The sequence below is a fragment of the Sander vitreus genome, chromosome 18 (genome assembly GCF_031162955.1).
Source record: "Sander vitreus isolate 19-12246 chromosome 18, sanVit1, whole genome shotgun sequence".
NCBI lineage: Eukaryota > Metazoa > Chordata > Actinopteri > Perciformes > Percidae > Sander > Sander vitreus.
In genome coordinates this window covers 2,547,119-2,565,723 of record NC_135872.1, presented here as the reverse complement: position 1 = coordinate 2,565,723, position 18,605 = coordinate 2,547,119, and the positions used below count along the sequence as shown (strand labels likewise).

Genomic DNA, 18,605 nt, shown 5'->3' with positions numbered 1-18,605 from the left:
ACGGCACACATGGAAGTAGTTCTTTTGGAGATTATGGTGAACTGGTGTGTGTTGTAGCAGTGCTTTGCTATTGAGAATGAGGTAGCATGCTAGCGTTAGCATGCTAACGCTACGAGCTAATGGTTGCGGCTAGCCAGCTCGTTTCGGCTTGTGACGTCACAAGCCGTGCCGATTTTGACCAGCTCACCCGGAGACTGAAGACAGGACACATTCAGAAACCGTATCTCACTCAGAACAGCATGGATGGATTTTTTTCAAAGTTTGTATGTGTGTGGAATCACCAGAGACACAAAATAACTCCCCAAATCCCAGAAAAAGTTTTTTTCATAATATGGGCACTTTAAAGCTCCCCACTAGGCACTTTATTAACAGTCCCAGCAATAACTTTTAATTTAGTTAGCTTCATAATCTAATCAAATCTCCCGAGGACATAAACGTCTGCGTGTGAACCGACACACAGTTAATGAACCACAGGATTAATTAAGCTTTTCAGCAATATGAGCTTTATGATGAATGGGCCGACATTTTTAAACTGAGACTGTAAATCTCTCAGCTGTTTATCAATGCTAATCACACTTTTAAGACAGAATTCACCAACCTGATCCATTGTGTGCTAGCTTCAGGTTAAAGCTATAGTGTGTAGTTTCTGTCGCCCCCATGAGGAATTCTAAGTAATGACAAAAAAACTGTCGGCGTGTCCACATGATACAAGCCTTCCGTGATAGCGCACAGCCCCCCACCGCTCCTCCACACAGCTGCTAGTAGCCAAGGAGGACACGGAGGATTATAAAAACATGATGGACTCTTCAGAAGAGGTCATTATCTTCACTCCAGTTTCTGAGCGGGAAAGTCACCTGACGCCACAATCTTGTGAACATAGTCACACTGAGATATCCAGAGAGAGTTGTGTGGAGCTGATAGTCTTAATTAAGCAATAAGCAACTCATTTGGCAACGGCTTGAATGTAACAGACGTTTATTAATATCAAAAAGTTACGCGCTAAAGTTTTAAGCCCAGTTGAGACCAACGATTCGCGACGAGACGAGTTGAAACTTGCAACTTTGTGCAACGAGCCGGTCTGCAGCGTTCTGAAACCTGCCGGTTCCCACGAATGAGACGAGGCGAGAGGTGTATCGTCTCCATAACAACGCCTCTTTGTACTTACGTCCTAACTTCCGACTTTTAGGCTTTTTTGTAGCTGGATATATCATTTGTTGCGTCTAAATATGAATGTGGATAACGTTAGTGATAGTGACATGTTCGCTACAGTTGCATTTCTAGAGATGAATCAGCAAAAACACGTTTTATTTCTCTGATTCACGGCTTTGTTCTGACGCCGCTGGGCGCTCCCTCTCTTCAGTCTCTCTCTATCTCTCTCCACCGTATAACGCTACCGTGCTTTCGGTGCATGTTAGGTAACGATTGTGTATTTATACATCAAGCATGTGGATGTTGAAGGCAATAAGGGTTGTCCCATGGCCTGGGGCAAGAAAAACTAACAACCCACGTACCCGAATGGGGAGAATGCTTGTTGAATGATTTTGTTTAAATGTTGTCCAATCAGGACTTGGCGCTAGTGACGCTTAGCAGTCGGCAGTCTAGTTAGAAGAAGATTCTTGTCTTACTTTGCCTTTTGTATGTGCTTGTCTTCATGTGGTTATACTGAAAAATTTGCATAAATAAAATCTAAATTACAGATAGAAACCACTCTCTCTTAATCTTTGCAATTACAATTAGATTTTTTATTTATGGAAATAATAGCCTCCACTTTCAGTAAACTTTAACTCATCTATGGCACTGTTGATGATGTGTTTATACGTTGTAAATAAAGATCAAATATAGCAATTTACTTGAGTCTTTGTCGTTATTTGATAACCCCAAATAACCACATTTGATAACCCAACGTTGAACGCTGAAGGCAAACCTTTTCTTGCCTATTGACGTTGATACTTATCTCCACTGGTTGGCTTTAAAAAAGCTCCGAAGAATGTATTGTTTCTCTCTTAGCTCTGGTTGGAAGCGACTATTTTCCTATGGCTGTTTTTGGAGGAATCTTATGTCGTGTTGAATCAAAACCCAACGTCCTAACGATCCGTGTGTGTGTGTACTTATTTACCTGCACATGGCTCCGTGTCCAGGGAGAATGTAGCAGTCGCCTCCTTGGCAGTAGTCGGGCTGCAGGACACACAGACTCTGACAGGGCAGGCCGTCCACCGACAGGAAGCCCGGCTCGCACAGACACCGAGCCTCCTTCGTCCGGCCGTTCACCACGCAGCGAGAAAACTCATCGCAGGCCAGAAACTTGCAGGGATTGGCCTGATCAGCTGCGAGGGAGAGAAGAAGAAATTCATTCAACAAAAACTCATCCACCAGAGCATCTACAAGAGGGGATTGTAAAATACAATGTAGAAAAAGTAGTTTTGGACAGTCGGCTTTTTCCTTTCGAGCAGCCCATACATGGAATACCATACCCACAGAACTAAGGACCATCACATCTATCAGATCCTTCTCCAAATCCATACATTGGTTATTGACTAATCAAATATGCTGCCATAATCCAGAATAATGTGTTTGTCTTTATCGCTATAGTAGTGTAATGTGTTCTAATGTGTGTCTATGCACATTTACCTGTGTCTACTGTGTATGATACTTGTGTTATGTTTTTCTCATGTCATTAACCTGCCAGTTGTCCTGATCTGGAATAGTGGTTGTGTCATTTTCCTTGTCTATGACTATGTCTTTCTTGTTTTATGTCTATTTGTTGTATTGTTGTAGTTATTGTTTTAAGCCATCATCCTGCTAGGGACTGCAGATGAAAATTAGCCTGTATGGCTAAATCTGGCACATTTACATGTTGGACTCTATACTCACGTTGATTAATGTGCGTTGTCCCTTTTAAATAAAGAAATCTAAATCTAAAAAGAAGGGGAAAACATTAGCATTCATTAAGTGTGTCCCCGCTCCTCCCCTCCTCTCTCCAGGAGGTGCTGAGGAGTGTTTCATTTTAATGAGATCCTTAGCTTCTGGTCTGCATTGAAATGTATGATTTAGTCTCAGGTGTGGACGGCTTCCGAGACTAAACGTCAGATACACTCTGGGGAAATCTGCACGTTTGGATGAAATGTCGGCTATGTGATGCCATGACGTGTGATCAGCATGTAAATGTAAATCACACATACATACATCCACATGTATCTAGTCAAATGTATTGTATACCTCTGCTGGTGTTTATGTACTGCCCCCTGAGCCAACAAGCAAGGTACGGTCATAATGAGTTATGGATTTAAAAGTTGTCATTCCTTAAATCATATCCATAACCACTTTGAACTCACACATGCACTGACTTCACAGTCTAACCCCCCAACCCCCGAAGTTTCTTCTACCCACCTACTGTGCAATATTTAATATTTAATACATTTGATAATACTGTGCAATTCCATTACTGTGCAATATCTGTATAATGTGCAATATCATTACTCTCATTGTCCAATATCCATTACTCATTGAAGATGATCACCACTATTGGGCAATATTCAAATAATGTGCAATAACCCACACTGCATATCACACTGTATATAAAACCATACTTATTTTTATTTTTTTATGTATATAGCGTCTCAGAACTGTGCACCTTACCCCCCTTTTTTGCACTACTTATTTTATTTCATGTTATATTTATTTTACGTACATGTTGGGACTGAAAAAGGAGTCGCTTTTAATCTCATTGTACATGTGTATAGTGACAATAAAAGGCATGCTGTTCTATTCTATTTATGTCCGTAAATTGTGAGCACGGTTGAATTCATGTGAATTGAAAATAAAACAAAACTAGTGAATGCACTGTTGTTTGGTTCACTTCCTATGTTGTGGTTGGATCCCATTCTCACCCAAAGTGAACCAAACTGTAGAGCACTTGGAAGCTGACAGAAACCCACGTTTTTTCTTTTTATTTAGTTTGTTCTAATTTAGAGTTTGAATGAGCTTTCTCATCACCCCAAACCAACCGGACTATCTGTCGAAATGTTCAAGGATTCGGTTAAAATGGACCAAATGGCTATATACATTTGTCTGTTACTTCTGACAATTTGATGAACAAAAATGCCTATTATGCTTGAGTAAATGAAACCCCAATCAACAAAACTGCTTACAAAAATAATACTGATATTAAAATACTACCGTTAAAATCCCCGGGAGAGTCCGGCACAGCCAGACTCTGGACGGCAAAACTGAGATTATTAAACACAGTCGGAGAGGATTTGAATTGCTATTTTTCCTCTCAATTCTTATCATTTTGGCGCTGTTGATTTTCCTTTGGGGCTGGCTAAAACCTCTTTGGGGGATGCAGGAAAAACCCTGGCTTTTATACTCTCTGTGTTCGTATGTGGAAAGACAATCTGTAGTTCTAGCAACAGGCCCAGCAGCAAACCAGTGCCATGTTTTGCGTCAAACGCGTCACTTGGTAGTTTTCCTGCTGGCCTGTGAGTAGGGACATCTGGGCACCGAGGGAAGTTTAACATAGTTCATTTACACATACTACCGACATTATTATGATACAAAGTTGGTTGAATATCGGCAAAGTAACCTTTTAACAATAAAACACTCTTAAAGGTGACATTGTGCTTATCTAAGTTCATTCTTTCTGAATATACTCGAATGATGGACTTTTAATATTCTTATTTTTTTTATGTATGAGGCATGTACAGTACGACTGGGTGCATATAACAGCAATGAGTGTATTTTATCGCCACCGGCCAAGTATACGACAAGGTGACTTTCTGCAAAAACATGATCCCCAACCCGCCGCCTCTGAGGAAAAACATGTTGCAGCAGCACTTCTCTTCGCTGCTCACTTTTTATCTTCACTGTTATTATTCCAGCCCTGTAATGTACTGTACAATCCCACTGGCAGATTTGACATGTAGACCTCATTACTGAGTCTATTTGAATGTGTTTGTGATCTGTGCTCTCTGCCTGCATCTCATCCGTGGCCAATGTTATAACATAAATCTTATATACGTACAAAGAAGGAGCGCCAATACAACAATGACTTATTGTGAGATGCTGGTTTATGTGCTGACACAAACAGATATCATAAAGCACATCACTGTACTGCAGCTGTAAAATGAATGAGATGTTGAGTTATAAAGATATGATTGTATGCAATAAACAGTGGCGGGCCTAGAAGGGGGGGCACGGGTCGGCACTGCCCCCCCTCCCTCCCCCTGAAATATGATTGCCCCCCCCCCCCCCCCCCCCAATCCATTGGATCAGAGTACTGGCACTTGACTGCCTGTTCTGCCCATCGAAATAAAATGGATAGAAATTCATCCACTGAAAGCACATTGCTATCGCCACGAGTTACAGCTTTATTCGGCTCGTTTTCTGTGAACGATGTGGCGAGGGGGTAACGTTAAGGTGGAGTAAGCAAGCTAACATTAGCCAACTAACACAAGCTGATTCGTCTGCTGGTTCCACCGGGCTTTTCATGCTGCATCGGTTACAGAGAATGAGCTGAACAGCTGGGTCTAACATTAGCGGTCCGCTGACCCACTGCTGCTGGGTCTAACGTTAGCGGTCCATTGACCCACTGCTGCTGGGTCTAACGTTAGCGGTCCATTGACCCACTGCTGCTGGGTCTAACGTTAGCGGTCCATTGACCCACTGCTGCTGGGTCTAACGTTAGCGGTCCGCTGAACCCACTGCTGCTGGGTCTAACGTTAGCGGTCCGTTGACCCACTGCTGCTGGGTCTAACATTAGCGGTCCGCTGACCCACTGCCGCTGGGTCTAACGTTAGCGGTCCGCTGACCCACTGCCGCTGGGTCTAAACCTTTAATAGATAGGACAGCTAGGTGAGAAAGGGGAGAGAGAGGGGGAAGACATGCAGGAAATCCAACCCTGGATGTATATGTGTGCCTGCTCTACCAAATGAGCCAACCAACAGCTAGCCACTTATAACCAAATGTGTATTTGTACCTGGTTCAACATCCAGAGAGTGGGTGTCGATTTGGATGTGCAGGTTCTGGTAGACGGCGAGGCAGAACTCCTCCAGGGCGCAGTGCACGGCGCTGGTGATGTTGTACGGCACCGACTTGGTGAACTTCATCTTGCTGTTGATGACCACGCTGCCCTTCCTGAAGTTAAGAATCTCCAGTTTCTTGAAGCCCGTCAGGTTCGCCTGCAGGAACGGCATCAGCTGAAGGCAGAAGCACAGAGAGGATCATCACTTTGGCGTCCATTTCTATCATTTTGAAACTAGACATTGCCAGACCTTCCTCCACAGCACTGCGAAGGAAGGTCTGGCTAGTACACACAGCATTCCTGGATGGGAGAAAAACATGCTCTGGTTTATTGGCATTTCTTTAAACCAATCACAATCATCTTGGGTGGTGCTAAGCTCCGGACGGAGCAACGGTGCCGCTGCAAAATATCCTCGGAAGGAACTTGTTTTGGTGGAACATGTGTACGTTCAAAAGTAGTTTTAGTCGTGCAACAGAAAACTCAGATTGGACAGATAGTCTAGCTAGCTGTCTGGATTTACCCTGCAGAGATCTGAGGAGCAGTTAACCATAGTCCTCACAAATCCACCAGAGGTTAGAACGACAACACAAAGGAAGAGGAAGGAGACGGACATCCGGCAGAATCCTGGAAATGAAATGTCATTGATGAAGACTATTTTGAAACAGACCGTTTGTGGCACACTGGGTATCCCTCAGAGGGAAGACGCTGCTAAACATTTGACAGTTAATTTTTGATAGGGCTGGGATGATATGCTTTTGTTCCAATTTGATTCTTTCACGATACATGGGGGCTAATTGGATTTGTATTGCGATTTTCACTCACTGCGATTCCGTAGTATTGAGTATTGACGATGCCACAAGCGGGCACAATCCCGTGAAACTGTCGCGTTCATGCTCGTCACGCGCACACGTCCGCTGCAAAAGTTGAATTGTTTAACTTTTCCCTACGCGAGCGACGCGCCGAGCAAATCAATGAACAAGAGACTGATTCTTGCTTTTGTGTTTGTGAGGTCACTAAAATATCAAACTGTTTTCTAAACTGTTATCAGGACGTAGACAGCGGAGCTTCTGCTTGTCAGAGCATCGGCACAAGACTGGATTTATCGGTAATGTCCGTAATTATGACTACGCTAATTTACGCTATCACGATCAACAATAACAGTCCGGGGCTAGGAAAGACTAGTCCTGTGATTAGGGATATATGATACTACAGTCAACTAATTCAGTTGTACGGCAGGGTTACAGTAGTGCACAGAATCTCCATGGTTACCACACGTTGATCGCCTGGCGTTTAATCGCGGAACGTTGTCCTTCACATGAGCCCGCAGATCTATGCAGGCCAAGTGTTGCTCCCCGTGTGAAAAGCCCTTTATAAATAAGAAGCTGTAGAATTCATTCTCAATGAATCTCTCTCCCAATATGGCTCAGACTTTGACATTAAGTACAATTCTAAGAGTAATATTATGATTGCTAGAAGCAGGGAGGACAATAAACTTTCATGTCCTGCTTTCTCTATGTCTGGTGTCGTCCTTAAAGTGTGTGATGAGGTCAAATACTTAGGGCACCATATAACTGATGACCTGTCTGATGATAGGGACATTCACAGACAGTACTGTATGATGTACGCACAAGCTAATATGCTGAATCGCAAATTTAGTATGTATTCATTGTCTGTGAAGACCACACTTTTAAAAGCTTTTTGCACTCCAATGTATACTACTGCTCACTTGTGGCGGCGCTATAAAAAAAGCAGTATGCAGAAACCCAATGTGGCATATAATGATGGCATGAGGCTGCTGCTTAAAATGCCAAGATGCAAGCCAAATGTTTGTAAGTGATGTATCCACCTGTCCTGCTGTACTCAGGAATCTCATGTACAGATGTATGTGTAGACTAATGAAGTCATTCAACAGCATCATTGCAACACTAGTGAACCCTGCAATGAGTGCAGCTAGGTTCACTTCGAGATTGTGGAACAATTGACGTTTTAGTCTATATGCTAATTTCTGAACACTCTTTTTGTGTATTGTGGTACTCTTGACTGTGTTTTGTCTTGTATTTGTCTTTTTCTATGTTTTGTATTGTGGTATGGACCGTTTTTTTTGTGTCCTGAATAAAGTAAAGTAATTAAGTATACTGCTGCATTGAGTAACAGAAAAAAAGGGAAGAAAGAAAACATGAAAATGCAGTTTAGGGGGCGATGAAATTGTCTCATCATGAATTCCACTTCATCTCTTTTGTCTAAACGAGCTGAAGTCATAAATAAGTTGATGCTTCCCCTGTTCTCCTGTCAATGAATCTTTTTTTTTTATGGCACAAATGTATAGATACAATCAGATTCTGTATTATATCAGTAAATGTCATGTGAATGCCTGAAATGTATTTCTAAACAACAGATTTATTAGTTTTCCAACTTGTTGTAGTAGTAAGTAGTTCTGGTATTTCCATGACTTGAATTAAAGTGCTCATATTCTGCTTTTTGGCTTTTTCCCTTTCCTTTATTGTGTTATATATCTTTGTTGTGCACGTTATAGGTTTACAAAGTAAAAAAGCCCAAAGTCCACCCCCAAAGGGACTTACCATCTCCAACAGAAAACACTGTTCACAAACTGCTCCAAACAGCTCTATTGTAGTCCAGCCTTTACTTCAGAGACAAACGTGGTCACTTTGGAACACACGTTATAATGCTCACCTAGCTGCTAGCATGGCACGCCCTCATACTCTGCTTCTGACTGGCTAGTAGTCCTTACCTAGGTACTGTCAGGACACGCCCTCATACTCTGCTTCTGACTGGCTAGTAGTCCTTACCTAGCTACTGTCAGGGCACGCCCTCATACTCTGCTTCTGACTGGCTAGTAGTCCTTACCTAGCTACTGTCAGGACACGCCCTCATACTCTGCTTCTGACTGGCTAGTAGTCCTTACCTAGCTACTGTCAGGACACGCCCTCATACTCTGCTTCTGACTGGCTAGTAGTCCTTACCTAGCTACTGTCAGGGCACGCCCTAATACTCTGCTTCTGACTGGCTAGTAGTCCTTACCTAGGTACTGTCAGGGCACACCCCTCATACTCTGCTTCTGACTGGCTAGTAGTCCTTACATAGGTACTGTCAGGGCACGCCCTCATACTCTGCTTCTGACTGGCTAGTAGTCCTTACCTAGGTAAGTGTGTGTGTGTGTGTGTGTGTGTTTGTGTGTCTGTGTGTGTGTGTGTGTGTGTGTGTGTGTGTGTGTGTGTGTGTGTGTGTGTCTGTGTGTGTGTGTGTGTGTGTGTGTGTGTGTGTGTGTGTGTGTGAGTGTGTGTGTCTGTCTGTCTGTGTGTATCTGTGTGTGTTTGTGTCTGTCTGTCTGTCTGTGTGCGTGCGTGCGTGCGTGTGTGTGTGTGTGTGTGTGTGTGTGTGTGTGCGTGCGTGCGTGCGTGTGTGCGTGTCTGGAAATGATAAATACTTATTATAACCAGCTCTGGCAGCGACTGCCACTGATGTGATTATGCTGTTTACTGAGGAGATGCAGTTACGCTGCTCATGACCGACGGCGGCTTCACTTTGTTTCAATCGTTGCTTTTCTTTCACTTTATTTCTTCTGTCAAGGTCATCACTGCAAACTAGATACCGCAACAACAAATTAGGAGCTTTCAAAAAACACTCCAAAAGCCTCGCTGCATCTCTGCACACAATTAAACACAAATTTCTCTGATTCCTATTTGGCCGAGCGTAAATACCTTTATTGATGTAGTCAACGAAACTCAGCAATGTGGGTCTCTTAAGGATTTGGAACAATTTATAGTCCTGAGCCAATATATTGTATTTATTTCACTGCTGTCAGCGGTAAACAGCAGCAGACGCGAGGACACAGAGATAGAGATAGATAGAGAGAGATAGAGAGAGAGAGAGAGGGAGAGAGAGAGAGAGAGAGACAGAGATATTATGTTACGTTAATGAACGTCAGTTACAGTCAAGCTATTGCCAAATGAGTCGATACAGAGCCAGTGTTTTTCCTGGCTTTGTGGGAGACTTAGGTGCGCGTATCTGGCGGGGGGTTTAGGCGTCCTTCTTCAAGAAAAAAAGCAATTCCCCCCATACATTAAGTGTTTATTTGTGGGATTTTGCACCTCTTTGTAGTCGTGTTGTGTCTCTTGTTTGTCATTTTGTTTCGTCTGGGGGTTTGTTTTGGGTCTCTGTGCCTTTGTTGTAGTTTTGCGTCTCTTTTTCACATCGTTTCAGCGTGTTATTATGTCCTGAAATCCAAAAAGAGAAAGTGGCCGACGAAGACAAACACGGATAACCATTGGTGTGGCTCCTCCTAGTTGGAGAGCGCTATATTCGTTTCTACGTTTACTGTGTGTGTGTGTGTGTGTGTGTGTGTGTGTGTGTGTGTGTGGCGTGGTGGGCGCTACGACTATGCGCTATGCCATCTCATTGTGCAACCATGTGTTACATAATGACAATAACGCTGAAACCTTGACATGAAGTGAAGGCGAATAATGCGAAAACATTTCTCAGGTCCATTTTCCTTCTATGCGGACACGATATACAGGCAGGGGAGGAAATGATGAGGCTTACACAGCGGTCAATTACCACAGAAAGAAGCAAACACAAGGCTGTGTTCAAAAACGTTTGAAGCAAAACTAATGCGTTTATGTTACGTTATTAAATGACTCACTGGTGAAGCTAGCCTAATGTACAGCTGGCTAATGCAAACCCAGGCAGGAAGCAGTAATACACTGAGAGTGAGTTTGACACCCCCGCCATAACATATGATTCACATCCTGGTCATTGAACCCTTCAGTGAACACTTGTTTCTGCTTACTGCCTGGGTTTGCATTAGCATTGGGCCAAAAGGCTAGATTTCATCTGTAGCCCCTGGACAGATGTTACAATAAACTGAGATACCGGTAACAAACACACATATTTCCTGCTTCAAAAACAAACACTGTACTTCAGGGCTGCAACAAAGGATTATTTTCACTGTCGATTAATCTGTTGATTATTCTCTAGATGAATGGATGAGTTGTTTGGTCTCTAACAAGGTGAAAAATGTGGATCAGTGTTTCCCAAAAGCCCAAGATGCCGTCCTCAAATGTCTTGTTTTGTCCACAACTCAAAGATATTCAGTTTACTGTCAATGAATCGTTGACAGCTAATCGATTCATCTTTGCAGCTCTATAAAGTAACACATGCACAGGCTCCTCCTATAGCTTTGCAGCTAACAGCTCTTCATCTTAATTTGTGCTAACTACTCTGAGGTCCATGCATGTGCTTTTCCATTTGTTCCCCATCGACAGCTGAACGCAGGATAAATGTGTTGATTAATCAGCGAGACAAGACTACGCATTGATTTTTATTTAGTTGGATTCTTTCATCATGTTTAAGACATGTGCTGAGGCTCGGAGGAACACTGACCTCGTAAAGATTTGTTATTTATTAATCGAGTGAAGGAATGCTGACCGTGCGTGATCTTCCTCGGCCTGTTTAATATCCACACCTGGGAGATTCCTGTAACATCTAATAGTGAGCACTGGGAACGTCCCAGGGCCAACGGTTTGCTGATGAATTAGTCTCGCTTTGCCAGACCTTCCTCCACAGCGCTGCGGAGGAAGGTCTGGCTAGTGCACACAGCATTCTGGGATGGGAGGAAAACATGCTCTGGTTTATTGGCATTTCTTTAAACCAATCACAAACGTCTTGGGCGGTGCTAAGCTCCGGACGGAGCCACGGTGCCTCTGCTAAATAGTCTCAGGAAGGAACTTGTTTTGGTGGAACGTGTGGACGTTCAAAAGTAGTTTTAGTCGTGCAACAGAAAACTCAGATTGGACAGATAGTCTAGCTAGCTGTCTGGATTTACCCTGCAGAGATCTGAGGAGCAGTTAACCATAGTCCTCAGAAATCAGCCGGAGGTTAGAACGACAACACAAAGGAAGCGTTAGTCTGGAAATCCGGCCGAAAAGAAGGACATAAAAAAACTAAAGTCATTCACCCAGGAAATGAGTGTTCCTGGGGAGTGTTTTAATCCAAACCACGATCTTTTTCCTAATCTTAACTAGTCGTTTTGGTGCCTAATCTTAACTTTTGTCTCGTTTCGACGCTCATATTTTGTGGGCTAAATTTAACCGTAATGTCCGCCGAAAACGACCGGCAGCTCGCGGTGCTTTGTACCCGGCTCAAAGTCACCTACTTTTGGGTAACTGAACCACCAACTACCGCTGATACAACAGAGGTCCGTAGCCGCGTCACAAGCTCTGTAGCGGCATAAACAACTAGCAACTGGCGCTCGGTGTCACGGAACTCGTAGCCAGCCGGCGTCCTAATTTCGTAGGATATCCTACGTTTTGGTGTACACATTTGGTTTTACATACATTTTCGTACGATATCATACGGACCCGTTCAAGAACACTTGTAATACAAAAAATATTGTCTTAATGTAAGTAATCAACTGGGGAAGTTTCATGTTGATATCTGTTGTTGTATATTTTCCCTATTCACCTGCAGTGTCTCCTCTGAACATGGGCTGCAAGGGGAATTTCAGTATTTTTCAATACTTTCCACCACTAGGACCTCTTCAGAGGAGACTTTGATTAGACTAGATCAGATAATAGAGTTTCTGTTGCAATTTGTGTTGGTTCATGTTGCATAATGCCTGTACTATGGAGATGCATGGCAAAAGGAAAAGAAGGAGAAACACACCTACTTTTAAACTTTATCAAAGACTAGGATATCAACAGGTTTTTGGATATGAGCACACATCGCAACAGCGGTCTTTTCAAGAAGCTGGTTGAAGGAATGAAAGAGGGACGCTGCGTTCAATTCCAAAACTTTGAAAAAATCCTATTTTGCACAGCTGCATGTAAACAGGAATATAAGTGGAGTATTACTTTCATTAGCCATGTAAACAGCTTAGTCAGAATATTGTCTTTTTCACGATATGTGCAAAAAACGGATTATTATGTGCATGTAAAGGTAGTCATTGATGATGCTAACATGCTGATGTTTTGCAGATATGTTTAGCATGTTCACCATCTCAGTTTAGTGAGTTAGCATGCTTAAATTGACTGATTAGCATGAAACACAAAGTACAGCTGAGGCTGGTGTATGTCATTAGTCAATTTGGTCATAAACCAAAGTTCTGCACAATGATGATGGCGCTAGAACAAAGGTTAATCAAAAAATTTATTAAAATTCAACTTGAGGGGACTGAAAAAGAAAAACTCTTTAAACCAGCTGAGTGCAGGCAGCCAAAAGGGCATCTAAATTAAAATTCTGCCTGGCTGCTAATTGAAGTGATTTACACTTGTTTAGTGAATCAGAGATGCTTTCACACGAGAGTTACTGGCAATAATAACTAGAATTACTGCCTCACGGTTGTAAGGCTCCGCCACCAGTAAATACTGTTTTTTTCAACCTGGACCTGGAACTATGTTCCTATGTGTTTGTGTCTACGTGACTGATGGGAACAACAATCTTTGACATTGGTCCAGTATTAAGAGAGATCGCTGCAGTCGGCAGCGGCTAAAATGTAAGTTAATTGGGCAATTCTCCAGCTTGTATTTACCTTCACAAAAATGCTTGTTTTGCCGCTGAAAGATTAATATTCTTAGTGTCTGACAACATTATGGGAAGGATCCCTACAAAGATAGACCTTTAAAACCTCTTTGAGACCTTTCTGTTTAACCAGAAACAGCTCTGAGGTCGCTAGCGCTAAACCCACCAGACTCCATTTAAAAAAACAGTACTTTTAGCGTGTATAGAGCCAGCATATCTCCACATGTAAATCGGTAAACTATGTGTTTATTTCAACCAAAACTAGAGTTGTGATGGTTGGAAAAGTGGAAAGACTTAAAAAAGGGTTTTATTTTGTTTCTGTCGACTTTGAATGAAGTGTATTTTACGATGCTAAAATCCATGTTTATTTACATGGAGTCTGGTGGGTTTAGTGAACGCAATTTCGCGGATGTTTTTATCTTACTCTTTAACAGAGAGGTTGACCTCCTTAGAAATCCTTCCCATAATGTTGTCAGACACTTAGAATATTAATCTGAGTCTGTCAGCGGCAAAACGAGCACTTTTGTGAACGTAAATACAAGCTGGACAATTACTATTAACTTACATTAATCTCACTTAATACTGGACCAATGTCACATTTGTGTGAAATGTTGTCATAATTAGCGTAGGAATTCTTGAGTTATGGCCCGAAAACGCATTTTGTGAAGCCACAGTGACCCTTTGACCACCAAAATCTAATCAGTTCATCCTTAAAATCAAGTGGACGTTTGTGCCAAATGTGAAGAGATTGCCTTCAGGGGGTCCTGGGATATTCTGTTCACAAGAAAGGGACGGACATATGGACAAACAACCCGAAAACATAATGTCTCTGGCCACCGCTATCTCCGGCGTGGAGGCATAAAAAAGTAAGTAAAAAGGAGTGTTTATATGAGCATCCCACAGGGTATTTATGCGGATAGAAGTTCTTTCTTGAGACGTTACTTGATCTACAACTTTGACCGAAGGATGTTGAAAGTTAGTGAGCATCAACTGTAACAAAAACACAGCTTTTACTGTCTTTAGACTACACATTTATTAAAGGTTAAACTGATTTTGGTGGCCTGTTTTAAACCATCTACAGTATGTTAGTATTTCTCTCACGAAGAACAAGGACAAATCGCAGCTGTGTCATGTCTTTTATGTTTATGACTATATCCCCATGACATATTCTCCCCCCCTGATTAATTTAGCCGAGTCATTGTTCGTAGTAAAATGAGGGCTGTATTGTACCTGCCTCTATTCATCCAAAACATCAATACATATCCATTCACGGCACGACAGGCCGCAGGTGTGACTCTGAGGGCTTCTGGAGGATTCTTTTGGAAGGAATAACAAAGCTGCAAATGAACTGAGCAGCTGCTCGTGTTCATTAATTTACTTTGAGTTTCTGTTTTACCTGTCAAGCCATAATGAAATTCACAGGGAAGCCAAACACCAAACAAGGTTTTTCAGTTGCCTTCTTAATTGTCAGAAGCTTTGCTTGGAAGTTACTTTTTTTAAATGTCTCGATTCTAAACCGAGGTTAGAAAAGTAATTATTTCAAAAAGGATTTCAGGACATTTAACCCTTTTTTTTTCCCCCAATTGAAACGATAAGAACTAGGTTGAGGATAAGATTTTTGTGGGTCGTATATAAAGTCGTATATATTTGAGATTAGGGCTGCAATGATTATTTTCTGGATGATTGGATTTCTAGTTTGGTCTCTAAAATGTCAGAAAATGGTGAAAAATGTGGATCAGTGTTTCCCAAAAAGCCCAAGATGACGTCCTCAAATGTCTTGTTTTGTCCACAACTCAAAGATATTCAGTTTACTGTCACAGAGGAGAGAAGGAACTAGAACATGTTCACATTTAACAAGCTGACATCATAGAAGTTGGTAGCTGGAAAATGACGATTAATAGATTATCAAAGTAGTTGGCAATTAATTAAACAGTAGAAATTCTATGTTCTTGTGCTTACGCTGCTCTTTTTTTATAACACTGATAACATTTAAAGTGAGATTATCGGATCTCTTTAAGTGCCCGAGATGTTTTGTCCCGGTTCTTATGTCTAACCACTGACATGTATTCCCAGTTTTTGTTTTCCTACTCACCACGTCTAACAAGGTGTTCTCCAGCGATTTGTACTCTGGAGACGTTTTGTTGAAGAGGTCCTCGGAGAACTCCATGTTGGTGACGCGCAGGCTGAAGAACACCACCAGCTCCCTGCCGTGGCTGGCCGTGGTCATGGAGGGCGTGGTCAGGTATCTGACTGGAGGCGGGGCTGTGACGCCGACAGCGGTGCCTTCCTCCCCCACGGGTAGGAATCCGCTCCCCTCGTCCGGCAGCTCGTTTGACTCTGTGGTTGCTACGTCCGTTTGGTCCAGCTCCACCGCAAGGTCCTTCACAGCCTCATCTACGACGTCTTCGGCAGCTGGCGCTGGGATTGTCTGGCCTTCGCTTCCTTTTGGTACTGCGTCTTCCAGGTCTTCATCGATAATGGTGACAGCTGGCTCCGACTCTGCCTCTGGCGCCGCGCCATCGTCCTCTGAAGACTCAGGTGTAGAGGGGATTACAGATTGCTCTTCTATCTCAAAGATGCCAGAGTCTACAGTCGGGCTGGGTGCGGACACATCGATTGAAGTTGCCAGAAGTGTAGGGAAGAAGTCTGAAACCGGTGCTGCTGTTGCACTGATGTCTCTTTCTGGGGATGAATCACTTTGTTGCGTCGCCACCGGCACATCTTCTGTGAGTTCGGTGCCCTCTGATGTGTCGTGGTTGTCTGCAGCTGTCGACTCTTTGAAATGTCAGGCAAAAAAGGCTAAATTAATGCATGAGCGCTCACAAAAGGATTTCCACAAATTACAAAGAATCTGCCTGCTTGAGTGAATTATACATAATAAATTCAAACTGGTTCATGCTGAATTTTTAGCTTGAATCCCTAATTCTTCCATTTTATTCCTTAGTATGTGAGATAATCAGACAATAATCTTAAACATTTATACAGCATGTATCAAAAAAGTACTGGACAGTTAATACGGAGTCAAACTTGGCGTGTGTTGGCTGCATTTCAAATAAAAAACAAGGAAGATCAGAAGGTGTACAGCCCTAAAAATAGAATATTCATGTCACAGGATCTTTATTTATCTGCTTAAATGTCAATGCACTGCCTTTAAATCACACATTTCATGTTCCTCACCTGCGATATCAGAGGTTGTTTCAAACTGTAGATCGCTCTCTGATGTTTCGGTCGGTGAGGCGGCACCAGTGTCACTCTCCACTTGTGTGTCTACGCCGTAAATGTCCTCCGTGTAAAAGTCATCGATGACGGGATATTCATGGTCAGGTTCACCTTCATCGTGAAGGATTTTCATTGATTCAGCTGGCGGCTCAGTAACTTCTCCTTCTGGTTCTGGTTCTGACATCTCAACTATGTCCTCCTCTGAATTTGGTTCTGGGACATCAACTCCTCCCACTCCTTCCTCTTCTATTTCTGAAACCCCGGGTAACTCTTCTGCCGGTGGTAAAACAAGATCTGTGCCTTCCCCTGGTTCTGTTTCATCCTTTGGATTCTCAACAACCTCCTCTTGTTCTTCCTTAAAAACATCAGCTGCCTCTTCTCCGGCCTCTGGTGGAAGTTGCGGGTCTGAAATGTCCTCAGGCTCTTCCTGTGGTACTGGAACCTCATCTGGTTGTAGTACATCTGCTACTTCTTCTGACTCTTCCCCTGGTTCTGGTTCTGGAGATATCTCTACAACCTCTACCGGTTCTTCACTTGGTTCTGAAGCATTTTCTGGCTCCTCCTCTGATTCTGCAGTCTCAACTACCTCACGTCCTGTTTCTGTCACTTCAGTTCCGTGCCCTTCCTGTTCTGGTTCAGCTGCTGGTTCCAACACTTCAACCACACCTTCACCTGGCGCTGGAGCTTCGACAACTTCTGTTTCTACTTCAGAAATCTCCACAACTTCCTCCTCGGCTACCTCTCCTGCCTGTTCAGAAACATCAGGTACCGTTTCCTCGGAAACTTCAGGTATTGTTTCTTCTGATCCGGCTGGCTCAACCACCTCTTCTTCTTGTTCTGAAACCTCATCTGCATCCCTACCAAGTTCAGACTCTTCCTCTGCTTCTGGAGCTGCTGCCTCATCTTGATTGTCTACCACCAACTCTTCCTCTGGCTCCGAAACTTCAGCTACTTCTTCCTCTGGCTCCGAAACTTCAGCTACTTCTTCCTCTGGCTCTGAAACTTCGACTACTTCTTCCTCTGGCTCTGAAACTTCAGCTACTTCTTCCTCTGGCTCTGAAACTTCAGCTACTTCTTCCTCTGGCTCTGAAACTTCGACTACTTCTTCCTCTGGCTCTGAAACTTCGACTACTTCTTCCTCTGGCTCCGAAACTTCAGCTACTTCTTCCTCTGGCTCCGAAACTTCAGCTACTTCTTCCTCTGGCTCCGAAACTTCGCTACTTCTTCCTCTGGCTCCGAAATTTCGACTACTTCTTCCTCTGGCTCCGAAACTTCAGCTACTTCTTCCTCTGGCTCCGAAACTTCGACTACTTCTTCCTCTGGCTCCGAAACTTCGACTACTTCTTCCTCTGGCTCTGAAACTTCGACTACTTCTTCCTCTGGCTCTGAAACTTCAGCTACTTCTTCCTCTGGCTCCGAAACTTCAGATACTTCTTCCTCTGGCTCTGAAACTTCGACTACTTCTTCCTCTGGCTCGAAACTAGATACTTCTTCCTCTGGCTCCGAAACTTCGACTACTTCTTCCTCTGGCTCTGAAACTTCAGATACTTCTTCCTCTGGCTCTGAAACTTCAGCTACTTCTTCCTCTGGCTCTGAAACTTCGACTACTTCTTCCTCTGGCTCTGAAACTTCAGCTACTTCTTCCTCTGGCTCTGAAACTTCAGCTACTTCTTCCTCTGGCTCTGAAACTTCAGCTACTTCTTCCTCTGGCTCTGAAACTTCGACTACTTCTTCCTCTGGCTCCGAAATTTCGACTACTTCTTCCTCTGGCTCCGAAACTTCAGATACTTCTTCCTCTAGCTCCGAAACTTCGACTACTTCTTCCTCTGGC

General features: G+C 43.1%; 1 protein-coding gene across 1 annotated transcript in view; it reads right to left on the bottom strand.

Moving 5' to 3' along the window:
• Positions 1-2,112: 2,112 nt before the first annotated feature.
• The window catches only part of impg1a (interphotoreceptor matrix proteoglycan 1a), a 43,201-nt gene continuing 26,708 nt past the window's right edge, over positions 2,113-18,605 (bottom strand). The window contains exons 12-16 of the mRNA XM_078275387.1: positions 18,129-18,514; positions 16,733-18,033; positions 15,648-16,330; positions 5,975-6,194; positions 2,113-2,324 (exon numbers count right to left, since the gene is read on the bottom strand). Coding sequence (XP_078131513.1) covers positions 2,113-2,324; positions 5,975-6,194; positions 15,648-16,330; positions 16,733-18,033; positions 18,129-18,514 — 2,802 coding nt within the window. The remainder of the gene's footprint in view (positions 2,325-5,974; positions 6,195-15,647; positions 16,331-16,732; positions 18,034-18,128; positions 18,515-18,605) is intronic.